Genomic DNA, 17,461 nt, shown 5'->3' on the forward strand with positions numbered 1-17,461 from the left:
TGCTGTTAGAAGTGGTCCCAGCTGGGGTAGAAATCGCAGCCAATTGGTGCGAGCTCACCCATATGGAGAGGGAGAAACTTGAGAAAGAGATCATGTGCGCAGCTTTGCCTCCTGTGATTAAAGCCCCCAGGGCCCTTCGTATGTCGGGTCCTGCGCTGAAAAGTAAATGTCAGGTTATTCTCACCCTAAAGGGAAGAGAGATGGAGATGGCCCACTGTTCTAGGGGAGGCCTAGAGCAGGACATCACCCAGAAAGCTTCCTGCAGAAAGACTTATACGTGAGCATTTAAATAAATATATTGTAGATTACCTGAGAGCCACTGGATAAAGCACGCAGGTGGTCACACTCATACCGAGTGCAAAGCCCATGGGGGTCTTCTCTATCGCCATTCAGTGTGCCCCCAGCACCTTCAAGGATGCCTTCTGGGGTTTGGTCCTCTCTGGCCTCGGGAGGCATGCAGGCCCTTGCCTTATTGGTCCCGCCCATTTCACAGGTGGTAAAAGTGAGGCTTGGAGCAGGAAGGCAGCTTGTACTGCCACTCTGCTTCTGAGAACAGAGCCAGAGTTTGAACCACATAGGCTGAGCCCAGACCTGGAGTTCTGTGTTTACATGTGTGCCCCGGCAGGAAGAAGGACAATCCTGTAAGTGGAGACGTCGATCCCCGCACGTCTCTGGAGTTCGGGTTGTTTGTCTGTTTGTTTGTTTGTTTCTGTGCTAGGCAAGCCCTTGGCCACTGAGCTACATCCTGCCCAGGGCATGTGTGCTTTTTCTTAGGTCCCCACTGTTGGAAGCTTTCACGAGAAGCGTGCATTGATCTTTACCAGCTTTGTGATTTTTATGAAAGACTGGATGGAGCGCAGCAATGGTAGGGGAAAATCGAGTCTCTAAAATACCGATGTTCTAGAACAGTTGTGTTGCTTGTTTTTGCTATGGCCTACATTTTTAAAAAAAAGTTTACTGTAACGTCACACACACCATACAAGGCAACTATTTTCTGTGGGCAGTTCAATGGCTTTTGGGTTCTTCACAGAATGGTGTAGCCATCAACCCTGCGCAACCCCAGGATATTATCACCCCCCAAACAAACCCTACACCCATTATCAGCCCCTTTCTGCCCCTCCTCCCCCAGCCCTGGCAACTGCCGATCTGTGTTCCGTCTGCACGGTCTCGTCTATTCTTGATTACATAAAAATAGATCATACAGTATGTGATATGCCTGGCTAGGTTCGCTCGGCCTGATGCATTCAAGATTCATTCAGAATGTAGCATGCTCAGACCTTCATTCTTGTTTTTTTTTTTTTTTAATTTAATTTTGTTTGTTTGAGACAGGGTCTCACTATGTAGCCCTGGCTGTCTTGGAACTCACTCTGTAGACAGGCTGGCCTCGAACTCACAGAGATCTGCCTGGCCTTGCCTCCCGAGTGCTGGGATTAAAGGTGTGCACCACCATGCCTGGCTAATATTTTTATTTTTGACTTATTTTTATGTGTAAGAATGTTTGGCCTGCATGCCCTCAGAGACAAGAAGAGGGTGTCACATCCCCTGAAATTGGAGTTTTAGATGGTTGTGAGCCACCATGTGGGTGCTGGGAACTGAACTTGGATCTTCTGCAAGAATAAGAAATGTTTTTAACTGCTGAGCAACCCTCCAGCAGTTATTATTATTTATTATTTATTTTTTGTTTTGTTTTTTCACGAGATTTTTCTCTATATACTCCTGGCTGTCTTGGAACTCACTATATAGACTAGGCTGGCCTCAAACTCTGGGATCCACCTGCCTCTGCCTCATAAGTGCTGGGCTTAAAGGCATGTGCCACCACTGCCTGGCTTCCTGTTATTTGTTTGTTTGTTTGTTTGTTTGTTTGTTTTTCGAGACAGGGTTTCTCTGTGTAGCTTTGGGCCTTTCCTGGGACTCACTTGGTAGACCAGGATAGCCTTGAACTCACAGAGATCCGTCTGGCTCTGCCTCCCAGAGTGCTGGGATTAAAGGCGTGCGCCGCCGCCGCCGCCGCCGCCGCCGCCGCCGCCGCCGCCGCCGCCACCGCCCAGCTATTTTTTAATTGTGTGCTTGTGTGTCTGTCTCTATGTGGGTTTGTGCACACGAGTGCAGTTGCTTATAGAGGCCAGAAGGAGGCATTATGTCCTTTGAAAGAGTAGCAACTAGTGCTGAGCCTTCTCTTCAGCCCCCTTGATGATGATGGTGATAGTGGAGGTGATGATGGTGATGATGATAATGGTGGTGGTGGTGATAATGATGATGGTGATGATGATGGTTCTTTTTTACATTTTTTGGTTTTAAGTATTTGTTTTATACTCAAAATACCCAAATACGTATTTTGCCTGCATGTATATATGTGCACTATGTGCATGCCTGGTGCCTATGGAGGTCAGAAGAGGAGATTAAATCCACTGAAGCTGGAGTTATGGATGATTATGAGCTACCATATGGGCGCTAGAATCCAGGTCCTCTGAGAGACCAGCCAGTGCTCCTAAAAGCTGAGCCATCTTTCCGATCCCCCTCCATTCCTTTTTTTTTTTTTTTTTTCTGAATAGTATTCTATGCAGTCCTGTGAACTTGCCACATTTTATTCGCCTAGTCATGATTTGGTGAGCCTTTGGGTTGTTTGTACCATTGTGCTGTTATGAGGGATGCTACCATGAGCACTCCTGTGTGGATCTCTTTCTAGTTCTCTGGTGCATGTACTAAGGAGGGGAATTGTCTTGTCAAGGAGGAGTTTTTTTTTTTTTTTTTTTTTTTGGTTTTTCGAGACAGGGTTTCTCTGCGTAGCTTTGCGCCTTTCCTGGAGCTCACTTGGTAGCCCAGGCTGGCCTCGAACTCACAGAGATCCGCCTGGCTCTGCCTCCCGAGTGCTGGGATTAAAGGCGTGCGCCACCACCGCCCGGCCAAGGAGGAGTTTTGTATCTGTCTGTCAGGGGAGTTTCTATCCATGTTATGTCTTGACTGGAATCAGCATGCATCTGCCTGCTTCAGAGTGTCCAGGACCTGATCAGAATTTCTGAGAGCGGTGGGCACCTAATCAACTCACCCTTGTGGCTTTGGGGGGAAAGCTCCATGATGTGGCGTTCAGGCAAGGGCATCTCTTAAAAACCTTTACAAACATGCATGCTATAAAGACAACCCCCCCTCCCGCCGCCGCCGCCGCCCGACATCGGGCAGTGGTGGCACACACCTTTAATCCCAGCATTCGGGAGGCAGAGGCAGGCAGATCTCTGTGAGATCCAGGACAGGCACCAATACAGCACAGAAAAACACTGTCTTGAAAAAAACAAAACAAAACAAAAATTAAGATCGGGCTAGAGAGATGGTTCAGTGGTTAAGAGCATCTGGCTGCTCTTCCAGAGGTCCTGAGTTCAATCCCCAGCCTGTCCTGGATCTTGCTCTGTACACCAGGCTGGCCTTGAACTCACAGAGATCCGCCTGACTCTGCCTCCCAAGTGCTGGGATTAAAGGCATGCGCCAGCACCGCCCAGCTAGTAAAAACAAATCTTGTACCTGTGGATTTCAAAGAGAGTATCTGTGCTTGAGCTGTTGTATGTGGAAGAGCATAAACTACAGGCATTCTGCATGAAAAGTGCCTCATTCGTATTAAAAAGGTGTGGCCACAAGAATGAGGGGCAGTGGGTACTGGTCCTCTTAGCTCGTTGGTGGAGGCAGAAGGATCAGATGTTCAAGGTCATCCCCAGCTACATATAAAGTTTGAGGCTAGCCAGGGCTACAGGAGATCTTTTCTGTAAAAGAAAAACTGGGGCTGGAGAGATGGCTCAGCCGTTAAAGGCTAGGTTCACAACCAAATATTAAAAGAGTTTGGTTCCCAGCACCCACGGCCGTCTCTCCAGCCACCTTAATAAAGCCGGGCAGTGGTGGCGCACGCCTTTCATCCCAGCACTCGGGAGGATTAGCCCTCTCGGTGGCTTCTATTCGGCATCTGTCGAGGTCTCGGGTGACGTGTCCCCAGGATGAGAGGAGGGGAGCTTAAGTCTCAGAGGGGCTCAGGGGAGTCTCCAGACACAGCGGCACGGGGAGTCTGCCTGGCTGTGGGTCACCCTCTTGAGTCCCCTCCTCCTTCCCTGCCCCAGGTCGGCGTGAAAAGGCTGGTGTGCACAACCAGGATGAGCCGTGGTGAAGGGCTGACTCCCGTAGGTCAAAGATGTTCTAGAGGGTTGCGTGTGACAGGAAGAGGGTGTAGGACGTACGGAGAGTCCTCCAGCCCTGCGAGCCTAAGCCACGCTCACGGAAGGAAACCTGCCGGCCACCCAGAGCCGCCTTCTGAAAAGGGGAATGGCCTCCGTTCAAGTGTATTATGTCGCTCTCCATTTAATAGGGAGCTTATAAAACTTAATTATAAAACATGATTCAAAAGCCCTCAGTGGCTTCCTGTGGCCGGCAACGGGGACCGCACACCAAAAGGCCATCGGGGTCCAAAAATGGGTTGAAGGGAAATCGTTCTGCGGGAGGGACTCGGGCCACCCCTGTGTTTCAGGGGCCTGTGGTAGCAACACCAACAAGGGCCGAAGTGCTGCATGTCTAAATGCTTAAAAGTATTCACCGGCGGCGGCGGCGGCGGCGGCGGCGGCGGCGGCGGCGCACGCCTTTAACTCCAGCACTCGGGAGGCAGAGGCAGGAGGATCTCTGTGACTTTGAAGCCAGCCTGATCTACAGAGCAAGTTCCAGGACAGCCAGGGCTGATACATAGAGAAAGCCTGTCTCCAAAAACCAAAATTAATTAATTAATTAATTAAATTTAAAAAAGTATTTGTCAGGTGAGAAACCATTCAATAAATGTTCTACCTCAAACCTGTGCTGAGTCAGTAAGTACTAGAAGCTGATCCACGTGAGTGAGGGCAGGAGGTGATTACTCCAAATGAGGCTTTTGTAATATCTTTTTTTTTTTTTTTTTTTGAGATGGTCTCTTACTAAATATCCCTAGCTATCCAGAAACTCGCCATGTAGACCAGGCTGGCCCAAACTCACAGAGATCCTCCTGTCTCTGCCTTCTCCAGTGCTGGGATTAAAGGCGTGCTCCACCAGGTCCAACTGATTTTTTTTTTTTTGATTGTGTGTGTGTATCTATGTGTGCATGTGAATGCAGGTGTCCTCAGAAGCCAAAGCGGGGTGTCAGGAACTTTGAAGCTGGAGTCACAGGCAGTTGTGAGCTTCGAGACATGTGTTCTAGAAACTGAACTTGGGTCCTCCACAAGAGCAGCAAACACTGTTCACTGAGCCTTCTCTCCAGCCCCGCTTTTGTGAATAATTTTAAGGGGAATTCTTCCATAGCCCATCACCGTCTGCTTCATTCATTCGCTCACACATTCATTCATGTTTTCTCCGAGCGATTGTCAAGCCAGGCTCTGTCTACACCAAGCCGCTGAGGAAGTGGAGTTGAAAGTCGCTCGCTACATCTTCCCCGGGGAACAGATGCAGACCCAAACAGCCAGCTCGGGCACAGCAGCTGCCACCTGTCCTGGCTCTGCTGGAAGCCACAGGCTTGGTTGGTGCTGACTCTCTTCCGCATGAATGTCACTTTTGGGAGCCCCCTCCCCCACAGTCAAGGACAGGGGTTCTAAGCGTAGATCCTCCCTCCCGAGGATGTGTAAACAGCGTATTCTCACCCCCAGCCCCTGGCGCACTGAGTCAGAATCCCCCCACCCCCACCCCCCCCACCCCCACCCCACCCCCCCCACCCCCACCCCCCCCACCCCCATCCCCCGTTAACAAGCCCTCCGGGCCATTTCCACCTGGGCAGTTTAAGAATCCTCGCCTCAAAGCCAGGCCTCACAACCTCCGCCACACTTCAAATAGTGTGACTTTTAAATAGTATGGCTGACTCTGCACCCCAAACTCATGAAATCAGGATCTCTGGGCACGGGGAACTGCCCTCAGAACTAGGAGAACTCTCCAGGCTGATGGAAAGGACCGCTGCCTCAGCGGATGATGGACTAGGGTGAGAGTACCATAGAAGGCCTGGCTGATTACAGAAGAGCATTCTGTGCTGGTCATCCTGGCCTCCTGAATCTCCAGAGTCGCCTTCACACCAGAGCATCCAGAAGACACTGAGTGGGCCACATCCATCCCCCAGTTCTCCTAAGCACGAACTTCATTTAGACATGCGGTAGAACCTGTGCAGACAGGCTCAGGAACGAGTTATGGGGGTGGCAAGCTGCCAACTTATCATTATTAATTATTATTATTATTATTATTATTATTATTATTATTATTATTATTATTAGTGTGCTGGTGTGTACATGTGGAGGTCAGAAGACGACTTTCTAGATTCAGCCTCTCTCACCAGGGATCGAATTCAAGCAGCCAGGCTTATGCGGCAAGCTCTTTATACCCTCTGAGCCCTCTCGCCAGCCCAAGCAGTGATTCTTAGGGAGGAAGAGACAAATCACCTACTGAGTGGTTTGTGCCGCCACCGATGTACGTTGAGGTCTTGGGACTCTCTGGGTATGACTAATGCAGGCATTTCAATTCCCTTTGTTATCATAGTCCCCTACTTAGGAATCGAGCTAAATCATATATTCCATCAGTAATGTATATGTATTATAATTTATATACTTATTACTTATAAATTTGATCATATGTCATTAACATAGAATTATAATTTATATTGTAATTACATGAATTCTAATTAGTAAGCACGTAGAAAATATAATAATCACAGTATAATTACTGTCTGTTCAGTCCCTACCCTGGGTAGACACTTGTATTCTTCAAAACCCTGTGCGGGCTGGGGATACAGCTGAGATGTCAGAGCGCTCACCCAGCACCCAGGAAGGCCTGGGAGCGACCCCCAGTGCCACCTAAACCAGGCATGCTGGCACACGCCCGTGAGATCAGAGGTTCAAGGTCATGCTCAGCTGCATAGCAAGATCAAGGTTAACTCAGGCTACGTGAGACCGTATCTCAAAAAGAAAGTCCACAAAAAGAAAACCCAGACTAAACACAGCACAAACCACCCCAGTGTTTATGTGTTATGCTTTGCTCTACCCTCTCAAGATAAGAAAGTTGGAGATAAGTGGTATTAAGTAACTCACTCGAGATCCCACACACAGAAAATAGCACTGTTAGAATTTGAAGACAGATCTGTTCTCTGAAATTATCACTTAACTTTACTCTCTACTAAGTAAGTGGTGGCGTATGTATCTCTTAATAGTATTAACATTTTTAAATTTTTTACATTTTGTCATTTAAAGATGTTTGTGTATATGGGTGTTTCACATTCATATGTATTTGTACACCTCCTGTGTGTCTGGTGCCCACAGAGACGGGAAAAGGGCATTGAATCCCCTGAAACTGGAGTGACAGGTGGTTGTGAGCCACCATGTGTGTGTGGTAGGAATCAAACCCGGGTCCTCTGCAAGAGCAGCCAGTGCTCTTAGCCACTGAGCCATCTCTCCAGCCCCAGTATTATTAAAATTAGTAAAATTGGGACTAGAGAAATGGTTCAATGGCTAAGAGCTTACAGTTAAGAGTTACTGCCCTTGGGGCTGGAGAGATGACTCAATGGTTAAGAGCACTGGCTGACCTTCCAGAGGACCCTGGTTCAATTACCAGCACCCACACGGCAGCTCGCAACTACCTGCAACTCCAGGATCTGACATCCCCACACAGACATGCGTGCAGACAGAACACCAATGCACATAAAATAAAAATAATTTTTAAAAAAGTTACTGCACCAGGAGGTGGTGGCACACACCTTTTATCCTAGTACTTGGAAGGCAGAGGTAGGTGGATCTCTGTGAGTTTAGGGCCAGCCTGGGCTACAGAGTTCCCGCTCTTGCAGAGGACCCAAGCTCAGTTTCCAGCACCCATATGACAGCTCACAACCATCAGTAGCTACAGTTTCAGGGGGTCCGACACCCACTTCTGGTTCTCTCAGTCACCTGTCACACAATGCAAGCAAATATACACATACACTAAAAGTAAACCTTTAAAATGATGAACGTTAAAAGTTTCTCTTCAGATAGTACACATCTTTTGCCTTGTACTATTCATATAGCATGCCATGTTAATATGCTGTTTTTAATATGCATAACTATCCATATATAATTGAATGTACGATTGTGCAGCTGTGTCAACTGCAAACCCAGGAAACACTAACTATGGAGCGGTGTCCTCACACACGGCGCGCACACAGTTTGGGTTACAGTTGCTCGCAACCAATAATGCTGTTTTCCCGAGAGCTCCGGCTGCCAGGCTCTAACAGTTCTGCTTCACACATAGGGAAAAGCGGTCACACCTTTTTCCCTCCAACATGACACACGGATCTAAGCAGCAAAATTCTGCAAGGGAGAGGCTGGAAACGGAGGCCCCAGCAGGCTGCAATTGTTCAGGGACCAGCTTGAGAGCAACAGGTTTGAAACGATCTAACTATCCTTAAAGTGAAAGTAAATGACCCCAGATTTAGATACACCTGCTTAAGTAAACAAAACCAGTGTGTGTGGGGGGGGGGGCGGGGGAGTGGGGGAGCGGCGGTTGGGGATTTAGCTCAGTGGTAGAGCACTTGCCTAGCAAGCACAAGGCCCTGGGTTCGGTCCTCAGCTCCGGAAAATAAAATAAAATAAAGGCGTGTGCCACCACTGCCCAACAAAACCGTATAAGCCTGTGAGGTATCGAGAAATGGGTCGTTATGGTAGTGTTTGCACAGATCCACGATGTCTCAGGAAAATGGCACATGAAGGGATAGAGAGATGCTGATGATTTTCTTCTTTAGTTAGTTGGTGGCTTTAAAAAAAATAATGATAAAAAAACGAGTCCCTGGCTTGAGGCAGTTGGATCTCAAGCTAGGTCAGCAAAAATAAAAATTAAGTCAGACGTAGTGGCCCATGTCTTTAATCCCAGCACTCTGGAGGCAGAGGCAGGTGGATCTGGGTGAGTGAGTTCTGGGTAAGTCGGGGTGACTCAGTGAGACCCTGTCTCAAATAGAATAATAAAAAATAAAATTAAGGTAAAAAACAGTAAAAGGGCCAGGTGGTGGTGGCAGCGAACGCCTTTAATCCCAGCACTGAGGAGGCAGAGCCAGGCTCTGTGAGTTCGAGGCCAGCCTGGTCTACAGAGCGAGGTCCAGGACAGGCACCAAAACTACACAGAGAAACGCTGTCTCGAAAAACAAAAAACAAAAAAAAACAAACAAAAAAGAAAGAAAGAAAGAAAGAAAGAAAGAAAGAAAGAAAGAAAGAAAGAAAGAAAGAAAGAAAGAAGGAAAGAAAGAAAAAGAAAAAAGAAAAACAGTGAAATGTCTGTGGCTGGCAATATGGCTCAGTGGGTAGGGATGCTTACTCACCAGCCTGATGTCCCAAGTTCAGTCCAGGATCCATATGGTAGAAGTGGGAATTTAATGGCAGCAAGTCGTCCCTGGGTCCTCCATATATGCACCGTGGAGTGTGTGTGTGTATGTGTGTGACACACATACAAAAATGTAAATAAAAAGTATTTAAAATTTTATTCTTACTTTTACTTTGTGTATCTGTGTGTATGTCCGGGGGGGGGGGTTCACAGAGGCCAGAAGAGGGCACTGGGTCCCCTGGGTCTGGAATGACGGGGTTGTGAGCCGCCAAGTGTGGATGCTGGAACTGAACTCAGGTCCTCTGTGAGAGCAGCGGACAGCCTTAACCTCTGAGCCATCTTGCCAGTCCCTTTCCATGCTTTTAATCCCACCCCAGTGTGGTGTCTGACTGCCACCAGGCCGGGGCCACACCGTGCCCATGGCTGCAGGATGGCAGTGAGTCTTGACACTGAGAAGCAGGAAGCGTGTGTCCTTAAGCTTTAGTCCGCTGTAGCCCCGAGGTTTTGCCTGTCCTTCTTTTTTCTACCATCTTGTCAGTTCTTGCAGTATTGATTTCAGAATCAGCTTGTCACTCTCCACAGTAGCAAAAAAGCTAGCTGGGGTTCGGGGTTCCGTCCCGTTGTTCTCTGGCGGTGCTGAGGGTGGAACCCCAGGTCTGGGACACGCTAGGCAAGTGACCATCAGCCTGGAGTGCAGTCACCTTAACACTATTGAGTCATCCAAGCACCAGATAAGGAACCTTTCCACTCATTTAGGTTCCTCTTAATGTCAACATTATTTCATAGTTTTCGGAGCTTAAGCCTCCTTTGTTAAAATTATTCCTAAGTATTTATTGAATTTGATGCTACTAGAAATAAAATTATTGGGCTGGTGAGATGGCTTCACAGATAAATGTTGAACCCTCATGGTATCCTCTGTTCTTTACATGTGTCCTGTGCCACACATACATTACACTACACACACACACACACACACACAAAGCACACACACACACACACACACACACACACACACACGTATCCATTTTTTTTAAAAAGAAAAAGAATTTTTTTTTACTCTTCATTGTGTTCATTGTATAACAATACAACTGATTTTCATACATGGAACTTTTTATTTTATGTGTGTGAGTGTTTTACCTCCATGTATGTATGTGCACCCTGTGCGTTCAGTACCTGCTGAGGTCAGAAGAGGGCGTCAGAACCGGGTTAGGGATGGTTATAATCTGTCGTGTGGGTGCCGGGAACCAAACCTGAGTCCTCTGCAAGAGCAGTTACTGCTCTTAAGTGCTGAGCCATCTCTCCACCTCCGAGTTTCACATATTGATATCAGACCCTGAAATATCACTGAAACCTTTTACCAGTTCTAGTAGCTTTTAGTGAATTTCTTAGAATTCTTTTCTCTTTTATGAGATAAGGTCTCGCTATGTAGCTCTGGCTGGCCTGAAACTCACTATGCAGACCAGGGTGGCCTTGAAATCACAGAGATCCACCTGCCTCTGTTTCTGCCCCCTGAGTGCTGGAATTAAAGGCATGCATCACCACAGCTTACTGTATACTAACTTTAAAAATTAATTTAAAAAAAGGAAATTTACTAGGGTATGAGTCACATATTTGGGTTTCTCAGTGAAGTACTTACTCATCCAAACTTATTTTTAAATTCTTGTAGATTCTATCTTCATGGTTTGGGAAATACTTTTTTGTTTGTTTGTTTGTTTGTTTGTTTATTGAAACAAAATCTCTCTATCTAGCCCTAGCTAACTTAGAACTTGCTATGTGGGCACAGATTGGTCTTGAACTTAGGGTAGTCTAACTGCCTTTTGTTTCCTGACCACAAAGAAACAGGTGTGTACCACCAAGCCTGGCTAGATTCTACCCTTAAAACAAGCTGACATGTATGTCTCAGGGTGAGGAAGTGGTTTTGATAGACTGTGAGATCCTCAGGGTGAAAAGTGACATAATAGAATAGTATTTGTGACAGTCCACATGGTATGGACAGTGTGACATCATCAGGACAGGACGAAGTGCTAAGACTGGGTGGCTTAAAAAACAAAAGGAATTAGGGACTGGAGAGATGGCTCAGAGGTTAGGAGTGATTGCTGTTCATGCAGAGGACCAGTTTGGTTCCTGTACCCACATGTCAGGAGGCTCATAACCATACATCATGTGATTCCAGCTCCAAGGGATCCCATGCCCTCTTCTGACACACACAATCACCTACTCTCACATCTGTGTATATAGACACACATGCATAGACATGATTTTTAAAAGTAAGCCTTAAAAAATTATTTATCTATTAGTTTATTTTATTTCCACACTAAGGACCGAGTCCGGGGCCTAGGATGTACTAAAACAACAAGATTTTATCCTGTGTCAGATTCCAAAATCAGTGTCATTGGTGCGATATGTCCCCTGTGACGGTTGTCGGATTGATTGATTCCTTTGGGGCTCCTCCCACATTCTGATACTCAGTTCTGTTTCCTGACCACGAGGAAGCAGGTGTGCACGGTATCACACTGTGTTCGGCTCCAAGCTGAACTGGTATAATGATGGATACATTGGATTGAAAGCCACCCTCCTCCAGCATGACCTCATTTTATAATTACATTTGCAGTGACCCCATTTCTAATAAGGTCCCCAAGGTTAGAACTTCAGCATCCTTCCTGGGGGACCATAACACAACCCACAAATATATGTTCCTCTTCAGTTTTTCTTTCTCTTTCTTTCTTTCTCTCTCTCTTTCTTTCTTTCTTTCTTCCTTCCTTCCTTCCTTCCTTCCTTCCTTCCTTCCTTCCTTCCTTCCTTCCTTCCTTCCTTTCTTTCTTTCTTTCTTTCTTTCTTTCTTTCTTTCTTTCTCTTTCTCTCCTCTCTTTCTCTCTCTCTTTCTTTCTCTCTCTTTCTTTCTCTCTCCCTCTCTTTCTCTCTCTCTCTCTCTTTCTCTCTCTCTCTTTCTCTCTTCCTCTCTTTCTCTTTCTCTCTTTCTTTCCCTCTTTCTCTCTCTCTTTCTTCCTCTCTTTCTCTCTTTCTTTTTTTGGTTTGTTTTTTGAGATAGAGTTTCTCTGTGTAGCCCTGGCTATCCTGGAACTTGCTTTGTAGACCAGGCTGGCCTCAAACTCACAGAGATCCACCTGCCTCTGCCTCCCAAGTGCTGGGATCAAAGGCGTGCGCCACCACACCCGGCTTCAAGTATCTTTTGTGTTGACCATAGTCTTTGTTTCATTTTCTGTTCTCTAGATTGAGGACATGTTTAATGAGATCAAGTTTAGTGAATACGTGGACACTGGGAACCTCATCGACAAAATCAACTTACCGGATTTCCTCAAAGTCTATCTTAATCATAGGCCACCTTTTGGTAACACCATGACCGGCATCCAGGAAAGCTTTGACATACTGGGTTCCAAGAATTCCGAAGGGAAAATGGTTATTCGGAGAGAGGATTTCCTGAACTTGCTCCTCACTAAAGGTAACGCCCAAGCAAAGACATCTGGTAGCAAGCATCCTTCCCAATGCCAGCAGGAAAAGCCTCTTTAGGGCAGGCAGACACTTTGGGATCCCCATCTGTCACGAGGACAGGGCTTCAACCTCCAGGGTCACCTTGTCATGTCTTACATGTCTGACAAGTGTAGGTTAATGAGAAGGTCCCTGACCTAGAAATGAGAAACACGTGATTCACGGGCCAGCAAGACGACCCGGTGAGTCAAGGTGTCTGCCACAAGCCCAGGTGACCGGAGTTCAACTCCCAGAACTCACATGGCGGGAGAAGCTGTACTCTGACCCCAAAGCACAGCCATGGCACGTGTTCCCCCCTCCCCCACCCACAAAATAAATAAAGTGCAAAAAAAAAATATTTAAGAAAAGTGTGTTTCGAACTCAGCTTCACAAGACTTCCAGTCTCAGCATGCCCACTGCTGTGCTGTTGTTCTGTAGCCCAGGCTAGCCTTGAGTGGTCGCGCTCTCCATCCTCTGTGCTGGTTGGAGGTCGACACCACCACACCCAGCTTGGCTTGTAAAATGGGGAGGTGTGTGCCAGCTTATCTGTCTCCTTGGGCTATAACGAGGTCAGGATGGGTTCGGGCTGTCAAGCCACACTCCAGTGAGGGTCACCTTGTCCTGTCTTGCATATCTGAGAAGTATTGGGCTTTTTTTTTTTTTTTTTTTTTTTTTTTTTTTTTTTTTTTTTAAATCGCAGTCAACCTAAGGTGGCTCTGAGAGGAGGGAGCTTGAAATGAAGCCGAGCCCAGGCTTCACCCCCACGGTCCCTTGCTCAAGCCCCAACATCTCCCCCCTGGCTTTGTAGTACCATATAAGGAAGTGTGGTGACAGACTAGGACGCTGTACATTGTCTTCCTAGCTAAAGAAATGGCAGAATACGTCTCTTGGAGTTCTCTGGGCCAGTGAGACAGCTCAGCGGGTAAAAGTGCTTATTGTTAAGGCTGAGGACCCCAGTTCAAGCTCTAAGACCCACAGAGTGGCAGGAGAGAAGCTGTCCTCTGACTGCGAGCATGCACCATGCCCGGTACACACGCACGCACGCACGCACGCACGCACGCACGCACGCACGCACGCGCACGTGCAAATAAATAAAGAAATGTAAAATTTAAAAAGAGAGATCTCTCGCCAGCGGGGTGGCACGCAGCGGTAATGCCAGCACTTGGGAAGTAGAGGCAGGAAAACCGAAAGTTCCCAGCAGGGCTGGAGGCGTAGCTCGGTTATACAGTGTTTGCCTAGCTTGCTCAAAGCCCTCGGTTGAATCTCCAGTGTCGCACAAGCCAGACCTGGTGGCCCAAATCTGTAATCCCAGCACTTGGGAGAGTTCAAAGGTCATCCCAGCTTGAGGTCAGCCAAGTTTGAGGCCAGGCTGCGATACAGGAGAGCCAGCCTCAAAACAAACAAAAACAGGAGACCTTCTCAGCTCTCAACCCCGGGTGTGAGACGGAGCCCCAGAGTTAACCAGACTCCTTTTGTTCCCCCGTGCCCAGGCGAGCACATGACAGAGGAGGAGATGCACGACTGCTTTGCCACGCTGTTCGGCCTGAAACCTGAGGGGTGGAAATTGGAGCCTGCATCCACCTCAGTCAAAGGTACTTGGCCTTTGTCTGGTCTTGTAGCCTCCGCTCACTAATTCGTTACAGACTTAAGTGCATTTGTTCCCTCTGACCGGTGGGAGCCACTGTCCTCAAGACCCTGCCCACAAGAGTCAGTCTTCTGGGAATCCTGTGAATAGGTGACCACAGAGCCAGTGAGCCGTGGCTGTGTCTGCCAGATGGGGCATTCCCTCCCACTCTGCCGGTCCTGTGGCGTCTTCTGGCCTCCCTCCTTCCCTCCTCCCTCCCTCCCTCCTTCCTTCCTTCCTCCCTTCCTTCCTTTCTTCTTTTTGGGAGGGAGGGTGGGGGGCGGTTTTGAGACAGGGTTTCCCTGTGAAGCCCTGGCTATCCTAAACTCGATATGTAGACCAGGCTGGCCTTGAACTCACAGAGGTCCACCTGCCTCTGACTCCTGAGTGCTGGGATTAAAGGCGTGAGCCACCACTGCCCGGCCCTTTTTCCTTTCTCTGTTACACTGGGTTCATCTCTCTGGCTTGGGTGGATGAACATTAAGCCACTTCTGGAGGTAGCTTTATCCTTCACGACATCTCCCCATCAGCTTCAAGGTCTCCAAGGTCATCCCAGCTTTGGGGTATGTTCGATGGCAGAGGACTTTCCTCACATACCCAAAGCCCTGGATTCTATCCCAGCACGAATTGAATGAAAACTCCTCTTCCTCTTCTTGCTGTACCCCAAGAATGCCCCACCTCTGTCTCTTCCCAGCCAGCTGTCACTAACAGGTGTGACCGTTGTGAGTTTAATCTTAGGAGGAGCCGATTCTAACAGCTCTTCCGGGCCTGCTTGGGCTGGAAAATCTCTACCCTGGTAGTTGGTGGTCAGGCCCACAGCTCCTGAGACTACAGAAGCAAAGATTCCCGGCCTGACTCTGTCATCTCTTCCTCTTATGGCCTAACCAGGTTTGCCAAGACCTTGGTTATCAGGGCTCTACTTTATAATGAACTAGTTTGAAGGGTCAAAGGTGACCCTTAGCACAAAGTACTGGCTACTCCCCCCCCCCTTTTTTTTTCAGAGCTGAGGACCGAACCCAGGGCCTTGCGCTTGCTAGGCAAGCGCTCTACCACTGAGCTAAGTCCCTAACCCCTTTTCTCCCCTTTTTCTTTCGAGACTTTTTTGCCTTATGGGTGTTTTGCCTCTGTGTATGTCTGTGCTCTGTGTACCCTGTGCATGCCTGGTGCCCAGGGAGGCCAGGAAAGAGCGTGGGATCCCCTGGAACTGAAGTTACAGATGGGCTTGAGCCACTGTGTGGAGGCTGGGAATCGAACCCAGGTCCTTTGGAAGAGCAGCCAGTGCTCTTAACCTCTTAACCACTGAGCCATCTCTCCAGCCCACCCACCCCCCACTTCCGCTTAGTGCCATTCCCTTGGGTTTTTGAGAACTCCCTCTTATTAGGGGCTTCATCACTGGAAAGGCATGTGGTTTTCTTCTTCTTGCCTGTCTAGATCCAGAAATCTGCCTCGAAGAAGAACTTCCAGACGAAATCACTGCGGAAATATTCGCGACTGAAATTCTTGGCTTAACCATTTCTGACAGTTCCGGACAGTTGGATCAGTGAAGTCATTGAGGATGTTGGCAGCACACAGGACTTTGTGGGTGCTTGCACACACGTGTGCGTGTTTTCCAGGAGTCGTTCCTTTTTTCTGTACATGCCTAACCCTGCCCCCCATCCTTTTTAGAGCCTTTAGACATTAAAAGCAGAGTTCTCTTGGGCAATGGATCTCACAAAGCTGGACATTGTACTGTCTGTGAAAGAAAAGAGTGGGTGAAGGAGAGAACAGGCCTTGGCAGCTGGATCCCCAGGTCTGATGTGGGGGGACGCGAGGGGGGGGGGGCGCTCAGCCAGTGGCAGGTCTTCGTGGAAGTCACAGTCAGCCACGCATGCCCTTCCTCTGGAGTGCTGTCTGTACCTCTGGCCCCTGTGCCCAGGAGGGGGGTGTTCTGGGCTCCTGGGAGCGCCAGACTATTTTTCTTTCTCAGCAAAACACCCAAGCCGCGCGGCCATTCCATCGAGCATCACTGGCCATGCTCAACTCTGGTGGCAACCGCCAATGAAAATGCAGAAGCCGTCTGAGTGTCCCCCCCCCCCCCCCCCCGAACTGCACCTGGGCCAGAAGCCACAGAGCCCTGCTCCTTCGGGATGCAGCTGACGAGCCTCGCCACCTCACCCTCCGCTGGGCCTCCGCCGCCGCCACCGTGCACTCAGCGGGCAAAAAAACGGGCCATTGCGGCACATCTTTAAGTTCACAGTGATGTTTTGTCCCTGCCCTCTGGCCCAACAAGGGAGAGCTATGGTCTGCTTTTAGAGTTTGCCCTCCGTTCGAAGGTCTAGTTCTAGCAAGTGTCCTCAGTGTTCCCCCCACCCACCCACCCACCGCACCACCAATCACATTCAGTCCAGTGTACCTGCCCACCCCCACCAGGGCCTTTTCCTTAGACAGCAGCATTAAGGAAATATTTCTCTTTTGGGGAGTGGGGTAAACATTTTTAAAATATTATTCTTATTTTATGTGCATCAGTGTTTTTCCTGCATGTGTGTCTATGTGAGGTTGTCAGACCCCCTACAACTGGGGTTACAGGCAGTTCCAGCTGGGAATTGAACCCGGGTCCTCCGGAAGAGCAGACAGTGCTCTTAACCACTGAGCCAGCTCTCCAGCTCTAGGCAAACACTTCTGATCCTTTAAAGAGCCCTTTCCTCGCGGGCACCAGGCCCCCCCCTCCTCACGGGTGTGCAGTTGCACGTCTCTCAGCGAGAGTCTTCGCAGTAGTCTGGAATGAGGAACAGAACCATCTACCCCACACCATGCTGTGTCACGGCGACCTTGGGGCAGGGGCCTGGGGGCACGGTCCTGCAGGCACCTGCTTGTCGGAGCATGCCACTAGGACTTTGCGACCTGGTTTATGTTTTGTTCTTTAAAAAAAAAAAAATCATGGAAAAGAAACACAAGCTTTATGAATCGATTTTGTAGCGGCTGAGGGCCTAGGAGATATATTACCACGCTGGTTAAAAAGTTCCTGGGGACATTCTAGGGAACAGGAAACTGGTAAATAACTTG

The 17,461-nt window shown here is 48.4% G+C and overlaps 1 protein-coding gene across 3 annotated transcripts in view; it reads left to right on the forward strand.

The window, feature by feature from the left end:
- Cfap251 (cilia and flagella associated protein 251) overlaps window positions 1-16,134 on the forward strand; it is a 76,329-nt gene extending 60,195 nt beyond the window's left edge. For all 3 annotated transcript variants that reach the window (XM_015996472.3, XM_076560817.1, XM_076560816.1), the window contains 3 exons: window positions 12,541-12,769; window positions 14,286-14,387; window positions 15,851-16,134. In XM_015996472.3, coding sequence (XP_015851958.3) covers window positions 12,541-12,769; window positions 14,286-14,387; window positions 15,851-15,963 — 444 coding nt within the window. In that variant the 3' untranslated portion in view covers window positions 15,964-16,134. The remainder of the gene's footprint in view (window positions 1-12,540; window positions 12,770-14,285; window positions 14,388-15,850) is intronic.
- The last annotated feature ends 1,327 nt before the right edge of the window (window positions 16,135-17,461 follow it).

Source organism: Peromyscus maniculatus, chromosome 23, assembly GCF_049852395.1.
Source record: "Peromyscus maniculatus bairdii isolate BWxNUB_F1_BW_parent chromosome 23, HU_Pman_BW_mat_3.1, whole genome shotgun sequence".
NCBI classification, from domain to species: Eukaryota; Metazoa; Chordata; class Mammalia; order Rodentia; family Cricetidae; genus Peromyscus; species Peromyscus maniculatus.